The following is a 25,094-nucleotide window of genomic DNA, read 5'->3' on the forward strand; positions in this document are numbered from 1 at the left end:
ACGGAGGCCATCCTGATGTGCGTTCTCAGAAATGCGAACAAGAAATGATTCTCCCGTCTGGGTCGGTCTGCTTTTATGCACAGCACTGTGCTGTAGTCAAGCAATGCCACTCCCTCACATACACAGTCACAATGGAACAATGGAAGATCTGTGCTGAGACTCAAGGAAGGTGTGAATGTGTGTCTTTTATATTTGCAGGTCAGTCAATGTGTGGGATATTTTGTATAGATACGGCAGGCATTTCTGAAAGTCGTAACACAGAGGTTTGGCCTGACTTGGATCTGAGCAACTCTGAGTGTGCAAATGCAAATGTGCCAGGCCTCAAGGATAATGGGTGGTTTGCACAACAAAAGCTGGAGGAGAAATGAGCTGACGACCTGTGAAAATCTCAGCAGGGGTGATTAACACCTCGGGACTTGCACCAGAAAATAAAAAAGCCAGTAATTCTAGGGGGTGTTGGGTTTAGGGAAGTTACGCAAATTTGCGCAGGTTTAGTAAATCTAGTGATAAATACGTGGTAGAAATCCCAAAAGGGTGATTCTGTTCACCTGGACGTAGCATTTTCAATGGGAGAAACGCCTCCTGAACTGAATTGTCTCAGTTGATGGCCATGCGGTTGGCCTCCTGAACTGTTTCTTTGGACTGTTTTTCCTCCTCTTCTGAGTTTTCCTTCCTGGAGCTCCAGCACCCACCCAGGTTTGGTGGAAATGTTCTAATTTTAAGAGTTTGATTGCAAAAGAATAAACTGCTGATGTCCGCAGAAGTTTTTAACTTTGGTTGAAAGGACAAACTATGAAAAATAATAGACCTTTGAGGATTTGAGCATATGGCAAACATTATGCAAAGTTCCTCTTAATTGTAAAACACAAATCTGAGGATGTTGGAAGACATGTGTGGTTCTCATCAGCTTTGTGGCATGTAGATGCTCCTTTTATTAATATTCCTAAGTCCGGAAGAATACTCATAAACACTGAGGTCCTGCTATGTGCCAATGTGTATCTGGGCCATTACTAAACAAAGATGTGAAGCAATGTTAATAATTGTTGGTAACTTTTTTTTCATTTCCAGGTTTCAGTTACTGCTGTTGATATGTTAAGAGTAAGAATAAGTTCAGATTCTCTTAAAGATAACAACACTAATATGTTAACAATTGTTGGACTTGTGGAGGTATTTTGAGAACCCTTATAAACATCTGAAGGAAAAATATTCTTTAATCATAGATGCAGACTCATGGAAAAAATATTGATTAATCATTTTATTTGATTTTGTAGAGTTGGAACAAACAGATTGGATTCTCAAAATCAGTCAGTTTCTTGGGGTCTGAAGCAACAACAGAACAGGGCTCTGAATTTTTGGCAGCAGCCCTTTTTTTTCTTCTTTTTCTCCTTTTTCTCCTTGATTTTAATGTTGTCAGACTTCTCTGAATTATTAGTAAAAGAGACAATTGGTTCAGACATGGATAGACATACAGAAGGGAGTTCCTCACTAGGAAGATCATCAGACGTTGCCAGACTTTCAGAAGCAGGCTCTTTAGTAGGAAGAACATCAGCCTTTGATGAACTTTCAATGAGAGGTTCTTTAGAAGGATGAACATCTGGAACATCTGACTTTGGCAGACTTCCACGAGCGGGTTCTCCAGTGGGAAGAATATCAGCCATTGTTGAACTTTCAAAAAGAGGTTCGGAAGTAGGAAGAACATCTGACTTCAGAACACTTTCCCAAGCAGGTTCTTGAGGTTCTTTAGGAGGAACAACATCTGGCTTCAGCAGATTTTTACAAGCAGGCTCTTTAGTCGGAAGAACATCAGCCTTTGTTGAACTTTTGGAAGGAGGTTCGGAAGTAAGAAGAACATCTGACTTTAGAACACGTTCAGGAGCAGGTTCGTGTGGTTCTTTAGTAGGAAGAACACCTGACTTCAGAACACTTTCACAAGCAGGTTCTTGTGGTTCTTTAGTAGGGAGAATATCTGACTTCAGAACACGTTCACGATCAGGTCCTTTTGGTTCTTTAGTAGGAACAACATCTGACTTCAGCAGATTTTCATGAGCAGGTTCTTTAGCTGGAAGAACATTGGCCTTTGTGGAACTTTCAAAAAGAGGTTCAGAAGTAGGAAGAACATCTGACTTCAGAACACGTTCACGATCAGGTCCTTTTGGTTCTTTAGTAGGAACAACATCTGACTTCAGCAGATTTTCATGAGCAGATTCTTTAGCTGGAAGAACATCAGCCTTTGTTGAACTTTTGGAAGGAGGTTCGTGAGTGGAAAAAATATCAGCAATTCGTGAACTTTCAACTGGAGGTTGGGAAGTGGGAAGAACATCTGACTTCAGCAGACCTTCAGGATGAGGTTCTTTAGTTGGAAGAACATCAGACACTACTGGACTTTCACAAGGGGGCTGGAAGATCTGGCATATGCTCGTCTTTGCTACATCAGAAATTGCCCTGAGTAGTCCTGGTGCAAAGTTTGCAATGTGGCTCAGCAGAATCTTTTCTGAATATTTCTCTCTGACTTCAGACAGGATACTTTGCACCATGTCATCTCTGATGGACCTTGAGAAGATGGCCTGGTTTTCCGTTGTTAGGAGAGATTTGGACACTCGATCCAAAGTGGCCTTTGTCACACTGGTGGAGAGGATGCTCAATTTTTGGGAGGACATGTTCAGTAGGGGGTAAGAAGGAAGCTTCCAGAAGCCATGCAGGACACGGGGAACCACCTCTATCACCACGTCTGTTGCAGTGAACAGTTTGGAGGTTTGTGCGTCCTGCTGCCTCTCTTTAAGGAGGTCAATGTACTTCCTGACATTGCTGAGGAGCTTAGGTGTTCTGCAGAATAAAGTTATAAGAATGATCTTTTACACCTATTTAAAAAAATAACAGAAATTTTGAAATACTGTAGCTGGACTGTTAATGATTTTATGTCAGAGGTGACTCACTGAAATTTAGGAGGTATGGCCTCTGGAAATTCCAGCAGCATCCGGGCTTGAAACTCGATGTCCCTCATTTTATTTATTGTGTTCACTGCCCACACCTGAAACAGAAAGCATGTTTACATTGCAGTTTTGTTGAGAGGTTATGTGATTGTAGTAAAAAAAAAAAAAAAGATCTCCAAATGACTAAAACTCTTGTGAGTTTTCTAGTCTTACCAGTTTCAGAAGAGGTTTGGCTTCTGTTTCTTCCAAACCCTCCAATTCAAACTCCCAAAGTCTTCAAAAGAAAACAAAAGAGAGGTTTTCTCTCAGCATTTACACTTCAGCACAAACAGTTTCAGGTGTGAGGTGGATGGTCTGTAGGTGTCACAGTAACTCACTGCTCTCTGACTGTCTCTTTGCTCCTCTCCACCAAAAGATCTCCCATATCTTCTGCAGTGAGGCTTGATGGTATTTGGTTTTCCTTCTGAAGTCTGAGGAATTCCATCATCATTGCAATCTAAAAATAAAAGGAGACATTTAATCAGCATCAGTCCCAGGTCTTCAGAAATCACCTGACATTTTATCTCAGTTTTGGTTTGGATGGATCTGGGTCTTACCTGAGCCCTGTAACCTGGTAGATACCAGCAGATCTCCACAGCTGTGTTATATATGGGTGTGTTGAACAGCACCTGTCAAAGAAATAAGAAATTACTCATTGTAACTTAAATTGATTCTCAGTTTGTCAGCTTTTTAAAACTACATCAAATTCTTCAAAAATGCAGTAAAAACAAAAAGTGTCACATACCCTGATGGGTTTGTAGATCCCTTTACTGGCTTCCATTAAAACGCTGCTGTTCTATCGCAGTTGGGGAAGAGAAACTTTCCAAAACTCTTCAAAACTTGTGTAAGATCAAATGTAGATATGAAAATACTCCTGACTTGATGGTTTTTCTTGCACAGATGAGCTCTTTTTCAAGTCTGATGCAGATTTAAAAATACACAATTCTAAAACAGTCACCATGGAAACATTTGATCCCTGCTTTATGTCATTAAATTAAAAGAAAACACTCTATTTTACACCACATTACACTATATGTTGTTCATTAGAAGCGGGTGGATCGATTTTTAATGAATTTTAAGATTATGTTTGTTTTTCTTATTCTTGAAAAAAAGATCATTTACCCTCGCATTTGTTTCCCTTTTTATACACTACTACTTATGTGTTTTTTCTTATTTATGTCTATATTGTTTAGTTAAACAGATGACAGTTTTCCCCTTTTTACTACTTTTTGAACTCTATGCTGATGTTTAAAGATTTTATTATTACTAAATAATGTTTTTAGCAATTAGGTGAAAATAAATACCAGATGAAACGATATTCTCTTCTGTTATCTTTTATTATTTGTTACTTGAATCAGTATCCGTGCTGCACACAATCAAAGTTATTTTCAAAACATGCAGAAACAGGTCTTATTTTGTTAACAAAATGACAAACCATTGCATCGTTACAAACAAGGTTATCACTGTACATATTAATTAGTCTTGAATAAGACGCTCCTTTTTGGACATGATATAGAAAAAGCACACAGTGTTGTCCGCAGGTTACCGAAAAGTCCTTCTGAACCTGTCTCCCAGAATACAATATCCGAGCGGTGTTTTTAAAAGAAAAACTTTTATCTCGGGTGAAAACTTATCAGGTGAGTTACCGAAGCTGTCAAAAAAGTGCCCTTGCTTGTCTTTTGTGATATTGAACGCCAACCAGTGCTTCCCAGGTAAGTCTGATGGATCTGTATTCACAATGCCCATGCATGGATATCTGATGGGCTTTGTTGGCAGCTGGTCACATGCTAAGACGCCTAGAAGATGAGCCCTGTTACTAATCCTTTTAACAATGCTGGTTAGTTCTATTGTATTGATTGATTGATTGATTGATTGAATCTTTATTTTGAACATGTTGAAAAAGTATAAAAAAAAATAGAATTAAAAGAGACAAATGAACAAAGCAAACAAAAGGAAAACGAGCAACCACAACTCCAAATAACGTCCATGTTCAAAAAGGAGCAGGAAGAAGCATAAGCTTATTTAATCCCACCCCTTTTCCACTATCTAGTATAGTAGAAATACCTCCTTGTAATTACATTATATGTTATGTGTAATTTTTTTTTTTTTTTTTAATATATACACATATATGTTTCTATCTATCCATACCTACGTATATACACACATACGCACATATACACATTTTCAATAACCCCATTAACACCTGAAGGATACACAACCTACAATTTTATATATATTTTATATATATATATATATATATATATATATATATATATATATATATATATATATATATATATATATATATATATATATATATATATATATATATAAAACACCCAGCACGCCCCTGCGGGCGGTTTATCCTTCAAGCTCGGGTCCTCTACCAGAGGCCTGGGAGCTTGAGGGTCCTGCGCAGTATCTTAGCTGTTCCCAGGACTGCGCTCTTCTGGACAGAGATCTCCGATGTTTTTCCCGGGATACATACACACACATACACATACATATATATATATACATATATATATATATATATATATATATATATATATATTCTCATTTTGAATGTTTAGTAGTCGTCCAGCAGCACTTGTCTCATTAGATATTTGGATGACTGAATCGAATACAGAGTAACACACCAGGTTCATTGTTCGGGGTAGCGGATTTCTGAAACGGGTTTCCAGCCTCACGCTCCCTGTTTTAACTAACGATACGTTCCCTGAATGTCCTTCATCAGTTTTAAAATTAAATGGATTAAGTGTAAAAGAACCAGGATAAGCTTCGTTATCCACGAAGGCGATGATGACAAATTTAGGCAACCTGCCCATAAATAAATTAGTTGATATTCTTGCCCCAGCAGGTGTGGAGAAGGTCTTTAAAGAAACTCTGTCTACAGCATATTTTGCATTTGCATGATGCAGAGCCTTGCCGTGTGCCAGCCTGACACTTGGTGAGACACTGATTCTTTTCACAAATAAGCTGGCAGAGACGATTTTAACTTTATACGCGGTGTTAGCTCCAGTCATGAGAGCAAATTCGTCTTTAGAGCGCACAAATTTCAGCGACAGATCGATTCCATTAAGTAATAATTTTTCTTGAAAAAACAGGTCTGCGTGTACTGGAGCAATCAATTCAACAATACTGCTATTCGCTGTATAAGTACCTCTGGTCACCAGACCCTGGCTCTCCCCTTCTATACATGTATCATTCATGTGCGAGGCTGTGTCTGTACAGAATAAAGCGCTGCTGAACTGTGTGTCTAAAGTCTGCTTATTATAATTGATAAGACATTCTATTATGCCTCTGTATGGATACGTGTTGGATGATTGGCTAATCAAGCGATCCCCCAAATTTACATCTACCTGACTAAATAAGGTGCAACCTGGATAATTAACAAGTCCCACGTTTGTGTCACGGGGTGGAGAGGGACAAGTTACCTAAGATATTTTTATTGTGCATGTTTGGTTTTGTTTTTACTTTCTTTAATATTTTAATATTGTATAGTGTTCTATTCTTGGTTTTATTGCATGTTTTATGGTATTCATCGGTGACTTGTCCTGGAAAGTCTCCGCCCCTCCTTGATTATGAACCCGACACACCTGTGAGGTCCCGGAGGCCAATAAGAGTGATGGGAGACGAGAGAGAGGAGATTGATGGTGGAGTGAGGACTGAGAGAGTGAACGGTATCAGGCGGTGGCGGTGCCACAAGCCCAGACGGGCTGGTGCCGGTTGGTGTGCCACAGGAAAGCGGTGGCAACCGGAACAGAAACATCGATAGGGCGGCGAGACGCCGCCAGGTTTTCCCTTCTTCTAAGGCGGCTAGAGTTGGCTAATGCAGGCACCAGCGCGCAGAGAGCAACAGTACCAGCGCGCAGAGGCACCAGCGCGCAGAGGCACCAGCGCGCAGAGAGCAACAGTACCAGCGCAGAGAGCACCAGCGGAAGCCACGAGACGGCTGTGCCGATTTCCAGTTTTAAAGAAGCGGCGGGCGGAGTTGAGAGCTCTGCCCACCCGGGCATATCGGGGCGTGAGTGCGAGAGGGAGGCGAGGACTCCGCTGGTTCCTTTGGTTATACCACCTGCTGGATTTCTTAGCTCCCTGGGACTTTTAGGTCGTGGCGCAGGCCACAGGACTTTTAATGTTATGCTTTATTGATTTTTACTGTGTTACCCCTTGGCCAAGGTTGTTTTAATTCATTTTACATTTTTAACTATTTAAATATAATAAATTATATTTTTAATCTTACAGTTTAAATTGTGTGCTTTCCCTTGGCGGCTCCACTGCTCTGCCCGTTTTGAGGAAGGTTTCCTTCCTTTAAAAAAAAAAAAAAACACAAAACACTGTGGAAATAAAATCAGCCTTTCCGCTCCGTTACATAATCATCCCTGCCTAAGTTTGTGCCGTCAGCATCTGTGATTCTTACTCGTGTGTAGATATAGGAATCGTTTAGATCCAGGTAATCCTCTCCGGACGATGAGATTTAAACTCGATTGGACCTCCGTCTGTGATTGCAGAAACTGGTGGAATTTCAATAAAGGTCGTTTTCTCTATGGACGTTTGTGTGTATGGGACAGTAAAAAGATCGAGCTCTGTTTTTAGACATTCTCTGATTGGTTGTGTAACAGAGCCATTTAGAAGATGTCACATGCTGTAGTTTTTGAACGACTGGTTCTGGGTCTTTTCACTCCGCGTGGTTGTCTCCGTTTGGTGGCTTTCCTGGCAGGTTTTGTCATTTTACGCTTTTTAGGCGGCGGCGTATCACGCATGCGTGCAGTGGGAGGGGTCTTAGAAGGTTTGGGTGTATACACATACAAGCTGTTGCCATCCTGGGCCCTGTTTCAGGAAGCCGGTTTGGAAAACTCAGAGTGAAAAACGACACTCACGGTTGAGTAACCCCGAACTGTCCAACTCGGAATATTCGGTTTCAGAAAGGCTGATAACAATTAGTTCAGTCAACGCGGAGTTGCTTTAACCCCAAGTGAAGCGCGCGGACGAGGATACATAAAGCCCTGATAAGCGGAGCACAGATTAAGCGAGTCACCATGGAGACGGAGGGAAAGAAGGCGCGGTCAATGTATTTTACAGCGCTTGAGGCCGAAATTCTGATGGCAGCATATGCCGATAACATGCAAATTCCGCGGAAAAAAGTAACACAGCCTCAGCTGCAAAACAAAGGGAGCATGCATGGCAAAACATAGCCGACAGAGTCAATGCGTGAGTGTTAATATAAACATTGATCGAGGGATTTCCACCCATTTAACACGTTATTTTATCATATGTTATTTTATTTGTTATTTCATACATTTTATTTTGTGATGTGATGTGAGCGCAGGTGCAACCCAACAGGCCCCAAACGTGCCTGGCAGCAAGTAAAAATGAAATATAAAAATATAGTCCAAACAGGTAAGGTGTAATTGTATTATGAGCCATAGTGCTTGGTCTCTTTGTCCGATGTAAATCAATTGCAGTTAGAGGCTACATTAATTTTCTTTCTGTAAGCACTTATTGAAATTATCTGAGCACATTACAAGTACATATTTGCTTACTCTGTATGCTCAAATGTGGCCCGTTATAGCCAACAGAAAAAAAGCAGAGGCCTGAAAAACAGGTGGGGGTCCTCCACCACCACCACTCACAGAGGCTGAGCAGTTGGCCCTCAGCCAAAACAGTGGGCGCCCTGTGGCCGAAGGCATCTCTGCGGGGACATCCTCTGAGTCAGTAACCCCGCAAGACACAAGTGCCTACATAAGGGGTAAATTCAAAATAATACATGATGTGCATACATCCTTTCTTCACAGTCACCTTTGCAGTGCCACTCATTCATCTGATAAACTCTTTACCATAATGAATTATTTTGTAGTGAAGTTATTTTCCGACTGATTTTGCCTTCCCTCAGGCTTGGTTGTCTTTGAGAGCATAATGACAATGAAGTGTAAGGTGATTGGTATGTTTGTTAATTGCCATTTGGTCCCTTGTAAGTTATAAGTGACCTGTATAAACCTCATATTCTAACAGTTGATGGTGATGGTGTACTGCATCTGGTGCAGCCTCCTGTTGAGCCAGACCAACATGCAGTTGTGAGTAATACTCCACAGATTATATGAGTTTACAGTAGAACAGCAATGTTGTTAATTTCTTTACTACAGGAAAATAATGAAGAAACATTGACAGCTGTTACAGAGGAGGAAGCAACAGAGACACTTTATGAGGTTTACATCTTTTAATACTTTGTGTACAGGAAATACAGGCGACCAATAAAGCCAGTTGAACAAAAAATCTGTTTATTCTTCTTTCAACATGTTGAGGTGATGGGTCAAAAGAAATGATTGTGACATATGGTGTCTCTGACTGCTCTTCCATCTTGTATGTCCGTGGGAGGGTCAGGATGTTCATGGTTTGGATCACTGCTGATGTTTGGTTCAGAAGGACAGTGTTCTCCTCTAATTGTGGCAATGTTGTGAAGAATCACACATGCCACAATAATGTCACATGCCCTTTCTGGGGTGACCCTGAGTCTTTGCAGGCACTGGAACCGGGCCTTAAGGATTCCGATAGTCATTTCAATTCTGGCTCTTGTCCTGCAATTAGCCAGATTATATCGCTGCTGTGGGCCCGGTTCAGGGTCAGGGTAAGGGGTAAGCAAATAGGGTAAACATGGATACCCCCTATCACCAAGCAAGTAGCCAGTGAACTCTCCTAAGACAGAAGGATACACTTCAGTTCAAATGTCCCTGAAGCAATTGGTCTTTATATATTTTAAAGTATTCTCAACTCACCATGTCCAAATTTTGTGCTCAGTGTACATTCACGGAATATTTGTGAGTCATGGACAGAGCCTGGCCACTTGGCTTCCACATTTGTGATAATGTTGGCAGCATCACATATGATCTTCACAGTGCAGAGAACACAAATTAGCATCCATTACTATGATGAAATAATTTGTTAGTTTGAAATGCTACAGGGAACTATGTACCTGTACATTAATGCTGTGGAAAGACTTCCTGTTCACATAGTCTCCTTCATTTACTGAAGGAGCAATGATTGGAATGTGAGTGCCATCTATACAGCCAATCACGCCTGGGAACCCTGAAAATAAATGTAAAATTTAAGTAGTAGTCCAAGTATCACCACATCATAAATTAAGTTTTGTTCATCCTGATACCTGCAATTTTGTGGCATCCCTCTTTGATAAATCTTGTGGGTCTATGACCGGGGAACACCACAAACGAGTACAGGAGACGTTTCAGTGCAACTGTAACATTCCTGACTGCCCGACAGACGGTAGCCTTGGAAACGTGCTCAGCGTCACCAATATTATACAGAAAGCTCCCGTTTGCAAAAAACCGAAGTGCAATACAAATAATATGTACAGAACTGAGAGCATGTCCGCGATGTGTCACATGCGTAATATATGGCCTGAGGATGTTATTCAAATAAATTATAGATTGTGCTGAAGAACGGTGACGTTCACACAGAAAATCATCAGGAAATGATAAAATGTCCAAACGCGCTCTAATCACTCTCTCCCGGCGGAGAGCTCTGCGGAGAATTTGGGCTTCACGATCTACTGGCTCTTCAAGGAAGGAGCACGCCATGTCCGACACTTCCTACTGTCAGGTTTCCGACAAAGGGGCGGAGACAGTCAGGGTTAGTTGTAGTAAACCTGCTAGGGGGCAGGTTAGCTTCACGGAGTGTGTCGTCATAGTGACTCACTCAGGCTTCAGCTGAACTCGCTTTGTGAAACCGAAAACCCAGAGTTTTCGTTAACTCAGGGTATACTTACTCAGTTTTTCCACTAAACCGGCTTCCTGAAATAGGGCCCTGAGATCAAATTTATTTTCCTTTGGCTTTGTTTTCTTCCCATTTGTGGCTTTAATGTAGTGTTACATCCTGTTTGTTTGCTTCCATCTGTATACATGTCCAGATTCACTGTTATGTTTCTATTCTTACATTGCTGTGTGATCACTGTTCCCTCTGCTGACTGATGTGACCTTTTGTATCTCACACTGATACTTGTCATATTTGTATTTGCGCCTAAAAGATAAAAAGTTTTCCATGCTAAAACACAGCTCCACCTCCTGCAGTTCTCCCTCTGAACCACTAGATGTCGCTGTTATCTAAATGAAGACGTGCAGCACAGCAACCACAGCAGCGCTCAGATCACACGTGTCCTGTTATTATGTATAAAAGCATGAAACAGGTGAGACAGGTGGGATCAATATTAATGTTGTGGAAATATATGAAAAAGCAACAGAAGAGTGAAAACATTTCGTGTTTCTAGAAAGATCTTTCAGCTCACAGCTGCTCACAGACTGTATTTACAAGTGACAAACTGCAACTCTACAGTACATCTACAGTATATATCAAATATATTCTGTATTCAAATCTATTAAGTGATGTTTGAAAGTCTTTCCAGGTGAGTTTGATCCAGGAGGGTCTGAAGCCAGAGTCAGACAGAGACTGTGCAGAGACTGTAGAAGGACAGAGCAGCAGCAGAGCAGTCCAGATACACTGATGATCCTCTGTCAGATCCAGAGGGACACACAGGGATGATGCTGGACTCTACATTGTGTCTGACAGTGGAGCTGTTCTCAGAGCAGTTCACTCTGCAGCACTGACAGTCATCTGCACTTCTTCTCATTCCTCTGTCAGTCACTGCTGGATGAAGCTCTCCTCTCCACCTCCCAGTAACATGGCCCAGTCAGAGCGTCTCTACACACAAGCTGCTGCTGCTTCAACCTCTCTGGATCATCAGGACACAGCTCCTCCTCTCTCAGCACACACACCGTCCTGTTTACCATCACCACCACCACCTGCAGAGAGAAGAAGGAAGAGCAGAGGAGATAAACGAGTGTTTCCAGAGACTCTTCATCAGCTGTCAGTCAGTGATGCAGCACATCCAGTATAAAGAGCAGCAGGGACTTCAGTGCTGGGACTGTACTAGGACTCATTGTTGCTTCACTTTTTCTAATCTTTGGATTTTTATTGAAGTTGATGAAGATGTTTTTCCCTCCTAGTTTGAGTTTGGACTTTCATTCATTAGAAGAACCTTGGTGTGTCCACTCTGAGCTCTGTAGGAACCCCAACAACAAGCCCAACAATCCAGATGGACGGTTTCAGCTGTTAACTGGAGGAATTCCATCCAAACATCTGCTCTCACTAAATTCTTCCTCACCTACAGACTGTGTTCTTCACTGCTTTAAACTTGGAAATGAATGCAGTCATTGGTCTGCGTGCTGCTTTGTTCAGAGAGCTGATTGGCTGTTGACAGTGTTTGATCAGAGCGTGTCAGCCGTTACTATGGTGACCATAAAGGTCAGAAACAGGAAGTGTTTGTGTCCAATCCTGAAGCCTGTCACCATTCTCCTCTCACAGCTTCACTGAGAAGCTGCAGCTTTACAGGAAACACTGGATCTTTGTTTCATACTGACTGTGTTTAGTACAATACTGCTGACAGCACCACCCACTCACTCCATCACTCTACTGACCACAGAGTCTTCAGTCTGTAGTCTGGACTCTGCTGAAGATCAGACAGCTGCTTCACATCTGGATACTTCAGGTTGTTTCCCCACAGGTCCAGCTCTCTCAGATGGGAGGGGTTGGACTTCAGTGCTGCTGCCAGATAATCACAGCTGATCTTTGACAAACCACAGCTCCTCAATCTGTATAAAGAATGAAAGATGTAAGTTTATTAGACAAAGTGTGAGCTTGAAATCATTCAGTGTTTCATCATCTGTTCAGAGCTGAAGAAGGTTCAGAATGTAGAAGTTTAGAAAATGGAAACTCCAAACAGCTGAAGCCAACAGGAAGCAGCTTCAAACAGGAAACTGTGCAGAGTTTCAGACTATATGTCCTGATGCAGCCAGTTGGATTTTGGAGATTTGAATCTCTGTTCTGTGACTAAGTCCTTGAATCATTTCTTCCAGTTGGTCCAACAAGACAGACTAAGTATTGGACATGTGTTGTGGCTCCATTAGGGGAGCTTCTAAATGTGATGTGATGGCCCCTCTGGGTCTGTCAGGTCACAGGACTGAAGAGAGCTCAAACTGGGCACACAGTTGTTCCAGTCTGGACCAAAGACTCTATACTGGGACTGAGGGACTGCTTTGACTGCACCCACTGGGACTTTTTAAAGGCTCATGTTCTCACTTAGATCATCGATTTCTACTTACATTTCTTTCTGGGAAAAATGGGGATTACTTTGAAAACAGGAAGTATTTTCCCCAATAAGCAGCCCTGGATTAGTAAATCACTCCAACATGTTCTCAGGCAGAAGAAGCTGTCTTGTTATGAGGGAGAGAAGAAAAAGATTGAGGCACAGAAACTTGTTGAAAGAGAGATAAAGCAGCTAAAATCAGGTGTAAAAGTAAAGCAGAGGATGAGCTGAATAAAGGACACTCAAGGCTGGCTTGGAAAGGAATGAAGTCCATGGTGGGGATGCAGAACAAGGAGCAAAGATGAATGTGATGCTGAATCAGCAGAAGACTTGGACTCATTTGATTCCAGCTTTGATATCATTGATTTCAATGAAGAGCTTTGTGATTGTAGCAAAGGGCTGGTAGCTCTGAGAGTCCCACTGATGAGGTGTTTGTGTGGAAATCTCTTAGTGGGACCAAAGAGAGAAAAAGCCCTGGTCCTGATGCTGTGGGAGGGAAATGATTGAAGTGTGCTGTGAGGAACTGACTGGGAGATTTTCACACATTTTCCAGTCCTCCTTGGAACAACAGGAAGTTCCCAGCACATGGAAACAAAGGTTAAGTGTCCTATGGCACTCAGTGATGATGGTGCTGTGGCCCCACCACCTCCACCTCTTTGTAAAGGAACTAACTGTAATCTGAAGCTTCAAATGGAACTAAGACTTCCTCCACTAGGTGGCAGTGTCTGATGAGAAAGTGTTAGTGGAGCTGGCCTGGAGTCAGAAACAGGAAGATGCAGGATTTGGGCTGAAATGGGGAAAAGTGGTTCGCACTAGTGCCTTAAAGCAAGAAGGTTGTAGGTTGAAGCTTGTTGGCCTTTCTGTGGAGGTTGGATGTTCTCCCACAGTCCAATGAAATGCTGCTTAGGTTCATTGGTGCTTCTAAATTGGCTGTAGGTGTGGATGTAAGAGAGTGCTTCTCTGTCTCTCTCTGTTGGCCCTGTGATGGACTGCTCACCTGTGCAGGTGGACCACGCCTCTTGCCCTATGACAGCTAGGGCACAGGCTGCAGCCCTGTGAGCCTAAGCTGAATAAACAGTTAGCAAAAATGATCCATAGATGGCCTGAAATCCCCCAGTTAGCAGTTTGGTAGATAGCTATGACATGCTAATCCCATCCAGCAGCTGTATTCTACCTGTAAGCTGATCCCTGCTGAGCCAAAGCACTTTTTCATATACAAATTACAACCTTTAATAGAAACCTATTGGTCAGCATCTTATTAGCCTGCTGTTAGCTTCATTCCACAGAAAACTGAGAGAAACTAACAGAGTTGATAAAGAATAAAGAGAAATGTGCTGATTTAAAGCCTTTGAAGTGCTTCAGATGATCTCTGTCCACTTCTGTCCACTCATTCATTCATGTAAGCTTTCTAATGCAGCTTTGATCTTCACAGTCTGCTTCATGAAACTCATTCTAACCCTGAATGTCAGAGTGTTCCTCCTTCTCTTTCCCATCATTCATGCTGGCAGTGGAGGAGATTTGGATGTTGGACTGTGTTTTGGATGATGTGTGTATGTTTGTGTTGGACTGCTGTCTGTAAAGCAAACGCACATTTTGCTTTGGATTTCAGTGTCAGACAGACTTTAAGGTGGAATGAAGAGTTGGAGAGTTTCACAGTGAATTATCCAGTGGAGGATTTTTCTTCTTCTTTGAAGGTTTGAAATGTGAACATTGTTCTGCTGCAGTCAATGGACTAAACCAGAGAAGAAGAAAACAGACTTTACCATGAAGATCCTCAGTGTGGATCAGTATAATATCAGCCTGATGTCTGCAGTTTAGTGTCAGCACAACTTTCACATCATATTCATCTCAGCACAACTAAAACATGCTGACTGACCTCAGAGTTTCAAGTCCACATCCTGGACTCTCCAGGAAACCACACAGATGCTTCACTCCTGAATCCTGCAGCTTGTAGTTCTCACTCAGGTCCAGCTCTCTCAGATGGGAGGGGTTGGACTTCAGTGCTGCTGCCAGATAATCACAGCTGATCTCTGACAAACCACAGCCCCTCAATCTGTATAAAGAATGAAAGATGTAAGTTTATTAGACAAAGTGTGAGCTTGAAATCATTCAGTGTTTCATCATCTGTTCAGAGCTGAAGAAGGTTCAGAATGTAGAAGTTTAGAAAATGGAAACTCCAAACAGCTGAAGCCAACAGGAAGCAGCTTCAAACAAACACAACAAGAGAAAAAACTCTGAATGTTTCACATTAAAGTCGTACATTTCTCATAAAAACAGGACAAAGACTTGAAAAAGTCGTGTTTTTCCTTCCAGGAACCACAAGGCTTCACTTTTAAAGGTGAAGTGTGAAAGAAATGGACATATTTGAAGTCCAACACCTTTTTCCAGTCACATTATTAAAGCAGACAAACTACAAGCTCATTTTCATTCCAACAAGTCATCTTCTGACCTGGACTAACAACACTGGTCTCTAGGTGCAGCTGGCTGTGAGACCAGTGCTCAGGGAGCGTCTACAAAGTGCAACACTGAAAGAACATCACACACTCATTTGCTTCCAGCACTTTCACACAAACATCTACTGTCATTATTGTCAGCAAACTCTGTGGATCCTTTATTGCAAATTCAAATGGGATCAAATGGTCAGACAAAAGAGGGTTATGAGGAAATATGATGAAATGTTGTGTATTAGCAGCAAGTTATTGAATCATTTTCCTCAGAAACCAAACAAAATGATTGACAAACATGTTTTTACAAACTCAGTGTTGGACTTGGATCAGCAGGATAAGCTGATGTTTAAAGGCATTTGAGTCTCGCTGTATGAGAGTCCAGTTATTACTCAATATTTATGGATGATGTTCTTTCAGTGTTGCACTTTGTAGACGCTCCCTGAGCCTCACAGCCAGCTGCACATGGACCAGCTGACATTACCCAGCATTAGAGGATAAAACAGTAAATGAGAGCAGCTAAACACACAAAGATGGAAACACAGAGCGTGGATCGTTCACTCGACGGCACGGACACGGACACGCCGTCGGGGCTGAAAGTGGACAGTTCACAGATCCTGAAGCTTCAGGTTTCATCAGTGTTACGACTGTTGTCGTAATTATATGTAAATTTGAGTGTGCAGGTGCTCCTCCATGATTGGTGCATCCAGGGTGGATGGCTGGCAGCAGATAAGAAGATACCGCCAGGGACTGCCATGTCATTCATCCTTGGCCCAACCCAACCGGCAGACCGTTAACTGTGTCACTATGTTGGTTAATGTAAGAGCATGTAGGGGTGGACCGCCTTTTTGTTTGATCAGTTTTCTCCTGTTTTTGTTAGGCAGGGAGGAAAGTGATTGTCGTTTGAGTTAGTTCTTTTGCGTAGGTAAGTTGTATTTATTCCTGAGATAGGCTACCTTATGTCTGTTGTTTTGGCCTTAGGTTCACCCTGAAGTTACAATGTGCTCCCTTCCTTTGTTTAACTGCACTCATTGTAAATGAATCACTGTTACAAAGTATTAAGTGTGTGACGTGCTGCTTGGGGTTGGACGGGGATGGATCACCCTTTATGTTGTGGTTTGGCCTCGCCTAGACGGGCCATAACAATCGGTCTCCAACCAAAACTGAGTGAACCAGCAGCAGAAGAAGATCCAAACTATGCTTTACGTTTGATGAACATCGTCATGAATTCTCTCTGACTTTGACGTTTACTTCCTGCACAGCTCTCTCTCTCTCAGTGTACTTCAAGAACAGTTTACCTTCAAAAATCTGTTTCCTGCATTATTCACTGCTTATTACGCACCAGTCTGCTGTTGTGTTCACTGCTGTCGGCCTCCGAAAACAAAGCCTAATTTCTGCTGTTCAATACTGAAGAAATGTAAACCTTTTAAAATGATGACAGATTACAAACTCTCAGCTGTGTCTGTAATCAAACCTCTGTAACTTTGCTTCACTTCAGCAGCATCAGCTCATGTTCACATGTTGATTCATGGTTTGCTTCAGTTTTTGATGGACTGCAGAATATTTTGAAGGTTATCTGCTATAAAAAGCCAGAACAGGAAAATCTGCTTCATGTGTTTCTGTTTGATCCTCAGTGACTTTGACACAAAGGCCTCTGCTGTGATGATCACACCTCTGATCAAGTCTCACAGTGTCAGCTTTGTTTTTATACATATGGATATGTGCTGATAAATGATCAGAATTATAATATTTCCCACTGTCTGCTGTGTGCCGTGACCTTTGACCTGCTGAAGACAGTCAGCTGTGGATTATTCATTGTTGTGTCTGATACTTAGAACTGTGAGGAAGAACACTACACAGTTAATCAGGGTCCCCTCTCTCTGAATCAGGAAAGGTGGGCAGGCCGCGTGTGGGCCGCGGGCCATACGTTGAGTCTCACTGTTTGAAATGTGAACATTGTTCTGCTGCAGTCAATGGACTAAACCAGAGAAGAAGAAAACAGACTTTACCATGAAGATCCTCAGTGTGGATCAGTATAATATCAGCCTGATGTCTGCAGTTTAGTGTCAGCACAACTTTCACATCATATTCATCTCAGCACAACTAAAACATGCTGACTGACCTCAGAGTTTCAAGTCCACATCCTGGACTCTCCAGGAAACCACACAGATGCTTCACTCCTGAATCCTGCAGCTTGTTGTTCCAGCTCAGGTCCAGCTGTCTCAGATGGGAGGGGTTGGACTTCAGTGCTGCTGCCAGATAATCACAGCTGATCTCTGACAAACCACAGTCCCACAATCTGTATAAAGAATGAAAGATGTAAGTTTATTAGACAAAGTGTGAGCTTGAAATCATTCAGTGTTTCATCATCTGTTCAGAGCTGAAGAAGGTTCAGAATGTAGAAGTTTAGAAAATGGAAACTCCAAACAGCTGAAGCCAACAGGAAGCAGCTTCAAACAAACACAACAAGAGAAAAAACTCTGAATGTTTCACATTAAAGTCGTACATTTCTCACAAAGCTCAATTATGTGACAGACATTTCATCTCATGTCAGTTTGGCCTCATCCTGGGCCGGATTATCCAGCACACACTCTGACCACAGGCCCAGGGGCCACGCACAGCTGGGCTCCATCCAAGAGACAGCAAACAAACCAACACAATAATAAAAAGCACCATGTGATCTTCTTACATCTTCAAGACAAACATAGTAAAAACATGATATTTGTTTCCTGATAAAATGATGTGACAGGTAGAACAGAGTAAAGTGGTGGTGTTACAGCCTTTCTCCCCTCTGCTGCCGAGGCTGTTAGTCTCTCCCAAACTCAGCTACAGGACTTCCAAATGAATGAAAGCAGAAGAAGTGGCTTTACAAATGAAAGAGGACGAGGAGAAGAAGAGGAGAGGGAGGCCACCCTGACCATCACTCCAGCTGAAAACATCACACTTCCATTAAAGTTGGTGAGAAAATGTTGAGCAGGATGAGCTGCTGGCTAATCTGGAGGCTGTAGCAGCAGCTCACAGTCACAGTGGATTTCCACTCATGAAAAAGCTCTGGCTGCTTCATTTCTCATCTCATATCAGAGACTTTAATGCTTCACTGAAGCTGTACTGTGATGCTTCCATATCCCAGTGAGGCCTCCATAATGGTTTCAGCTGTTCTGTACACACACTGTGTGCCCTGTATGGCTCAAAGTCTCTGCAGCCTGTTTTTATCTGCTATCATCAGATCTTCATCATCCTCATTCACATCCCTCACACACTCTACAGCCTCATCAGCACTGACTTCATCTTCACTGACTGATGGAGCACAACATGAACCTGTGGAGGCTGAAACACTGTCCTGTCAAACATCTCCCCGTCACCACTCCACTTCTGTCAGCCTTTAAATGAACCCTGCTCAAGTCTGTCACTTCTGTTTGGAGCCAAAAGGAAAAACTGTTGTTCAGTCGTTTGGAAAGACAACATTTCTGAAAGCACTCAAACTTCTTCACATTTGTCTTCAGACACATCCTGAACATTTAGGAACTGAAGAAAGTTTCAAACATCCATCAAAGACCTGAAATATAGAAAAACAACTACAGCCGCAGTCAGTGAACTCACCTCAGAGTCTCCAGTCGACAGTTTGGACTCTCCAGTCCAGCACACAGAAGCTTCACACCTGAATCCTGGAGGTCTTTATTTCCACTCATGTCCAGCTCTGTCAGATGGGAGGGGTTGGACTTCAGAGCTGAGGCCACAACTTCACAGTGAGACTCTGAGAGTCGACACTGAGTCAGTCTGTGATGATAGAAAATATAAAATGTGTTATTATAAAAGCAGAAAATCTGCATTATAAACAGAGACTGAATGTATATGAAGACAAAACAGAGTGAGGTCATAATCTGATGAATCTGCTCTTCACATCTGTGCTTCAGCTCCTCTTACTGTGTTTGACATGACACAACGATTGAGTCTCTCTCAGACCTGCAGACTTTTAATGAGAATCTTTGTTTGGCTTTAATCTGCTTTTGGCTTTCATGGATTTCATGGATGATTTGAGTGATTTCCAGCAGGACACTTAAACATGTCAGTGGACGTCCTAAAGAACATATTCACTGATATGAAACGTGTCATTGAACAGGATTAATATCAGTGGAAACATGGTGGAAACAGCTGTGACTGCATGGATGTGACACACTTCAAATCTGGTCTCCACTCTTGGATTTGGGATCCATGGAGCTGCTGCTGAGTCTGTACAATAAAGGAATGGTGTGGAAGGTTGCAGCGTACGGACACAAACACTTTGTGGTTACAATCTGATTTTATTTTCAACATTAAACTACTAACCTACACTGATCAATGATGCTAATGATCACATCTGGACTCACCCAGCCTTTCTGCAGTTCCTCACAGCTGGAATCAGTCTCTGTCGTCCCCGCTTTGATGTGTTGTACTTCAGCAGGTCAAACTCATCCAGAACCTCCTCTGACATCTGCAGCATGAAGGCCAGAGCTGAGCACTGGATCTCAGAGAGTTCCTTCTTTGATCTGTTCTCTGACTTCAGGAACTCTTGGATCTCCTGATGTACTGAGAGGTCGTTCATCTCCATCAGACAGTGGAAGATGTTGATGCTTCTGTCAGGAGAGATTTCATAACTGTTCATCTTCTTCAGGTTGTTGATGACTCTCTGGATGGTTCCTGGACTGATCTCTGTCTGACCCAGCAGACCTACTAAGAGTCTCTGGTTGGACTCGTGACAGAGGCCATGAAGGAAGCGAACAAACAGGTCCAGGTGGCCATTTTTACTCTGGAGGGATTTATACATGCCTTTAGTCAAAAAGACATCCATTGATGGGAAGCTATAAGACTTGAACATGTTCTTAAAAAAAGATCTGTTTTTGTATTCTTCTCGGAAATTCCCTAGAAAACCTTCTACCACCTCTGTCTTCCTGTTGGTGTGACAGTGGAACATGTAGACAGCAGCCAGAAACTCCTGAATGCTCAGATGAACAAAGCAGTAGACTGGTTTCTGGAAGATCACACACTCTCTTTTGAAGATCTCTGTACAAACTCCTGAGTACACCGAGGCCTCTGTCACATCCAGACCACACTGCTCCAGGTCTTCTTGGTAGAACATGATGTTTCCTTTCTCCAGATGTTCAAACGCCAGCCTCCCCAGCTTCAGAAGAACTTCCCTGTCAGCCTCCGTCAGCTCCTGTGGACTCGTCTCACGTCCCTCATGGTACTTGTTCTTCTTCCTCTTTGTCTGAACCAGCAGGAAGTGTGAGTACATGTCAGTCAGGGTCTTGGGCAGCTCTCCTCTCTGCTCTGTAGTCAACATGTGCTCCAGAACTGTAGCAGTGATCCAGCAGAAGACTGGGATACTACACATGATGTGGAGGCTCCTGGATGTCTTCATGTGGGAGATGATTCTGCTGGACAGCTCTTCATCACTGAATCTCCTCCTGAAGTACTCCTCCTTCTGGGCGTCAGTGAAGCCTCGTACTTCTGTTAGCCTGTCAACACATGTAGGAGGGATCTGATTGGCTGCTGCGGGTCGGGAAGTTATCCAGACGAGAGCCGAGGGAAGCAGATTCCCCTGGATGAGGTTTGTCAGCAGCTGGCTGACTGATGACTTCTGTGTGACATCAGACAGCAGCTTCCTGTTGGTGAAATCCAATGAAAGTCTGCTTTCATCCAGGCCGTCAAAGATGAACAAAAGCTGAGAGACAGCCAGCTTCTCTGCTGTGACCTTCTGTAATGTTGGATGGAAAACATGGAGCAGCTCCAGAAGACTGTACTGCTCATCTCTGATCAGGTTCAGCTCCCTGAATGAAAGCAGAACCACCACACTGACATGTTGGTTCTCCAAGCCCTCTGCCCAGTCCAGAGTGAACTTCTGCACTGAGAAGGTTTTTCCAACACCAGCCACGCCGTTGGTCAGAACCACTCTGACGGGTCTCTGTTGGTCAGGTAAGGCTTTAAAGATGTCCTGGCACCTGATTGGAGCGTCATGGAGGGCGTCCATCTTGGAAGCTGTCTCCAGCTGCCTCACCTCATGTTGGGTATGAACCTCTTCACTCTGTCCCTCTGTGATGTAGAGCTCAGTGTAGATCCTGTTGAGGAGGGTTCTACTTCCTGTTTCATCACTTCCTTCAGTCACACGTTCACATCTCCTCCTCAGACTGATCTTATGTTCATCTAAAACCTCCTGCAGACCAACATCTGCTGAAAGAAAGAAAAACAATGAGACTAAAGAGAAAGAAAACTCTTCAATGTCTGAACAACACAAGAAGTCCAGTTTTCAGAAATGAGTCCATCAGCAGACAGATGTTCAGTCTTACTTTGTACACAGCTGCTCTGACTGGCTGTCTGCAGTCCAGCTCTGCTTCTGGATCTTTCTCCACACTGTGCAGAAGCTCTGATGGTGACACAGAAAAGTCAAAGTGGAGATACTTCTGTCCACCTTTGATTAGACTCATTATAAAAAGGAAAACAAAGTTTGAACACAGTCATGTTTCCAGTTCACTGACTTACATTTATTCCATGGACACTCACTCTAACCTGAACCACAGCTACAACCCAACATTGTTGAGGCCTCATCTCCTCCTTTCCTGACTGTAGAGGTTAAATATGCAACAACCAACAAATAAAAGAATTTGGTTCATTTCAAAGAAATTCACACGGTGACCAAGTAAAGTAACCGTAGTAAAGGAGACAACATCCCGTTGATGGTGGGATTATTTGAAAGATTTGCTTTAGTCACGTCACCAAATGCAGTTGAACCACCCGTGGATCCATGTTTGACCATTCTACCACTCTGAGCTCTGCTTTTGAATCGTTTTATTATTATCATCATTCATTTATTCATTCTTTGGAGGGGGGCTATTTCCTAATGCCGCCCTAATAAGCTGATGTTCAAGGGGAAATATAACAGAAACTCTTTCAGTGTTATTCATTAATAAATTAACAGATAAACTGTGAAGAAGAAAAAAACTGAGATTTAAAGGAGAGAGTGAGAAACTTGATCATCCATCCTCATAATACATGTTCATCAGTATCTGCTGTGACCATACTGCAGTAATAACTACAAGTCTACATTTCTGTGACTGTTGATCAATCACAGCAGGAATCTGAGCTCATCTCTGCACACAGAGCAGCTTCAGCTCTGGGATAAACTGCTCGCTTCACGTCCTTCTCAGCTCACAGACACTCATCCTGATATTTTCCTTTAACATTTGATGCTATAATTCATCTGAGTTTACACTTTATCTGCATAAATACAGAAAAACAGACCCAAACACCAGAAACCATCAGTTTCACCATGTAGAATATATTGTTGTTTCCTTTTAATTCAGAGAAAAACTCTGATTTGGATTTTCTCTGTTCTCTTTGCCACAGCCCATCCCAGCAGCAGCTGAAGCAGCTGACTGTCACAACACTGAATAACACTTTAGGAGGAATTTCAGAGGTCAGTAAAGCTCCAGTTTCAACATCAGTTAATTCATCATAGTTCATCATAAATGTGAACCTGGCTGGCACACATGTTAATGTTAGCCATTTAAATATTAGCAGTTAGCTGAGGCCACAAGAAGAAGAGGCCCTAGAAGAACAATGGATGATAAGATTAGATTTTCAAGACTGGGCAGAGACGTGTTTTCCTTTACTGTCTCTTACAGAGGAGGGAGCAGATACCAGACGAGGTCACGGAGGTACGGGGAGGATTCGCAGCAGACAGCAAGACTGCCACGTCCATGCGAGAGAGCGATGGCTACGATAATCTCTGTTTTTGTCTCCCTAGTGTGACATGTTGACTCACCCAGTGTGACATGTTGACTCACTACCTCAGACAGCTTAAAAATAGTCTTTTTGTTTTTTGGTGCTGCCGAAAAGAACCGTAAAATATCTGTCCTATATACAGTTATGTTCATATATTTTTGTGCTACATCAGGAAACTCAAAAACATAGTTTGTAATATTTTAATCCTTATTTTTAAAACTGTTTTTGTCATTTTTCTTCTCCCATTGCATCAAAAATCATTATTTACACTGAATAAATGAGTCAGCAGCTCTCTTACATTGTTGCTGCAGGTTCATTAGTGAACACTGGAGGTTCTTCTCTGGACCAGTCACTCCTCACAGACAAACAGCTGGATGCTGCAGATCCTGCTCCATCCTCTTCCTCCATCTTCTTGATGTCAGGGTGGAGTTAGTCTGAGAGGCAAACACACACACTCAGAGGTGCTGTTGTACTGGAAGCATCACACTGACGGATTTCTAAAGTTCTCATTGATCATTTCATGGAGTTTCTGTGGTAAACACTGTCCTGTGACGTATGTGTTATGGTGAGGGTCATGAGGGCTAACCAGCCCCACTCCTTACTCCTCATATTTCAGCCTGAAGCACAATAACAGCCTAAACCTAACCAGGAGGCTGTAACCTCAAAGGGACTTCATGGTTAGAAATAAAGGTTCAATGAAATGAAGCAGATCATAAAAACATGAGTTCCAACTTTAAAAGAAGCATCCACACGATGACGGCACAGCAGAGGAGCACTTTCTCTAACACACTGATTCAGTTCCACTGACACAAGGACACACACAGGAAGGCACACACACACAAGCCTTTATAAGAAACAACACAATCATCTGCGCTTGACTTGTCAATCCAAGTCCTTAGCCCATGAGCCCGCGGTATCAGACCACAGATATTCCCTTACTTTGAAAAAATAAAGCCAGTTTTCAGAACAGACCTGATGTTTATGCTACAGCCTGTTTACCAATATAATCAATATCAGATATCAGAGCAACAGAAACCTCGGTGATCAGGACGCTGGGACTGAGAACAGGAAGTGGCTCAAACGTCACAGTTTCATAACGTCACCCTGAACTCCACTCACGGAGTTTCTGTCGCCATTGTAGTTTTTAAAGTCCCGTGATAAAGGCGGGTCTTTCTGTGAATCCGCACGCTCATTGGCTAATAGCTCGAGATTGACACATCGTTATCCAATGAGCGTGCGGGAACTTCCGACATAAAGTTGTTTCCTTTGAAAAACCAAAGTCTGATTATTTTTGCCTCCACTGACGGAGCCTGTTGTTCCCGCCACAGAGACACAGTAATGTCAGAGCGGTGTTAACACTCACCCTGCCTCAGCACAGCTCTCACTCTCCTCCTGCTCTCTCACACTAAACGGAGGCTCAGCTAAACTCACTTCCTCTCTACTTACAGGAAACCAGCGCTCAGAGGAGCCGACCGGCCTCACATTTCACCCACAGACACGAACAGCGTGGAATTATTTTATGTCATAAGAAGAAACATATTCATGTTAACACTCACCTGCCTCAGCTCCACCTTCCTCCTCCTGCTGCTCTGAACGGAGGCTCAATACTTTCACTTTCACTGCTGCTCCCTAAACACAGAGGATGCTGGGACTTGTAGTTGTTTCCTTGCTGTGCGGTCTTCCTCTTTGTTTGTTTGTGTTTGTGTTCAAGATATTTCGATCATGTAAACATAGGGTTGCCAACTCCATGAGAAATAAATAAGGGAC

At 42.6% G+C, this 25,094-nt stretch overlaps 2 protein-coding genes across 4 annotated transcripts; both read right to left on the bottom strand.

The window, feature by feature from the left end:
* Positions 1 to 1,301: 1,301 nt before the first annotated feature.
* Positions 1,302 to 3,750, bottom strand: LOC146577612 (uncharacterized). Its single transcript, XM_085268333.1, has 6 exons — positions 3,715 to 3,750; positions 3,527 to 3,598; positions 3,308 to 3,426; positions 3,144 to 3,204; positions 2,934 to 3,028; positions 1,302 to 2,823 (listed from the first exon to the last, which is right to left on the bottom strand). Exons 1-6 carry the CDS (start codon positions 3,748 to 3,750, stop codon positions 1,302 to 1,304), a joined length of 1,905 nt encoding a protein of 634 aa, XP_085124459.1.
* A 5,380-nt stretch (positions 3,751 to 9,130) lies between these two features.
* Positions 9,131 to 23,757, bottom strand: LOC146577613 (protein NLRC3-like). 3 transcript variants are annotated; one of them, XM_085268261.1, is made up of 7 exons: positions 23,626 to 23,757; positions 21,893 to 21,969; positions 19,937 to 21,773; positions 19,170 to 19,346; positions 15,002 to 15,178; positions 12,458 to 12,631; positions 9,131 to 11,782 (listed from the first exon to the last, which is right to left on the bottom strand). In XM_085268261.1, exons 1-7 carry the CDS (start codon positions 23,733 to 23,735, stop codon positions 11,770 to 11,772), a joined length of 2,565 nt encoding a protein of 854 aa, XP_085124387.1. In that variant the 5' UTR covers positions 23,736 to 23,757; the 3' UTR covers positions 9,131 to 11,769. The 3 variants fall into 3 exon arrangements, with proteins under 3 accessions (XP_085124387.1, XP_085124385.1, XP_085124388.1); XM_085268259.1 differs by having other exon boundaries at positions 19,937 to 21,776; XM_085268262.1 differs by lacking the exons at positions 9,131 to 11,782; positions 12,458 to 12,631; positions 15,002 to 15,178 and having other exon boundaries at positions 19,166 to 19,346; positions 19,937 to 21,776.
* Between the last annotated feature and the right edge of the window lie 1,337 nt (positions 23,758 to 25,094).

Source organism: Mchenga conophoros, linkage group LG3 (assembly GCF_057382185.1).
Source record: "Mchenga conophoros isolate Kocher_MC1m ecotype Shallow Benthic linkage group LG3, M_conophoros_male_GT1.1, whole genome shotgun sequence".
NCBI classification, from domain to species: Eukaryota; Metazoa; Chordata; class Actinopteri; order Cichliformes; family Cichlidae; genus Mchenga; species Mchenga conophoros.

Excerpts from the sequence above, each read along its gene's own strand:
- LOC146577612 (XM_085268333.1), bottom strand. The coding sequence starts at position 3,750 with ATGGAAGCCAGTAAAGGGATCTACAAACCCATCAGG. Across the intron at positions 3,599-3,714 it reads GGATCTACAAACCCATCAGG|GTGCTGTTCAACACACCCAT; the intron begins GTATGTGACACT and ends TTTCTTTGACAG. Across the intron at positions 3,029-3,143 it reads CCAAACCTCTTCTGAAACTG|GTGTGGGCAGTGAACACAAT; the intron begins GTAAGACTAGAA and ends TTTCTGTTTCAG.
- LOC146577613 (XM_085268259.1), bottom strand. The coding sequence starts at position 23,735 with ATGGAGGAAGAGGATGGAGCAGGATCTGCAGCATCCAGCTGTTTGTCT. Across the intron at positions 21,777-21,892 it reads TCAGAGCAGCTGTGTACAAA|CAGATGTTGGTCTGCAGGAG; the intron begins GTAAGACTGAAC and ends TCTTTCTTTCAG. Across the intron at positions 15,179-19,169 it reads TGTCGACTGGAGACTCTGAG|ATTGAGGGGCTGTGGTTTGT; the intron begins GTGAGTTCACTG and ends TTCTTTATACAG.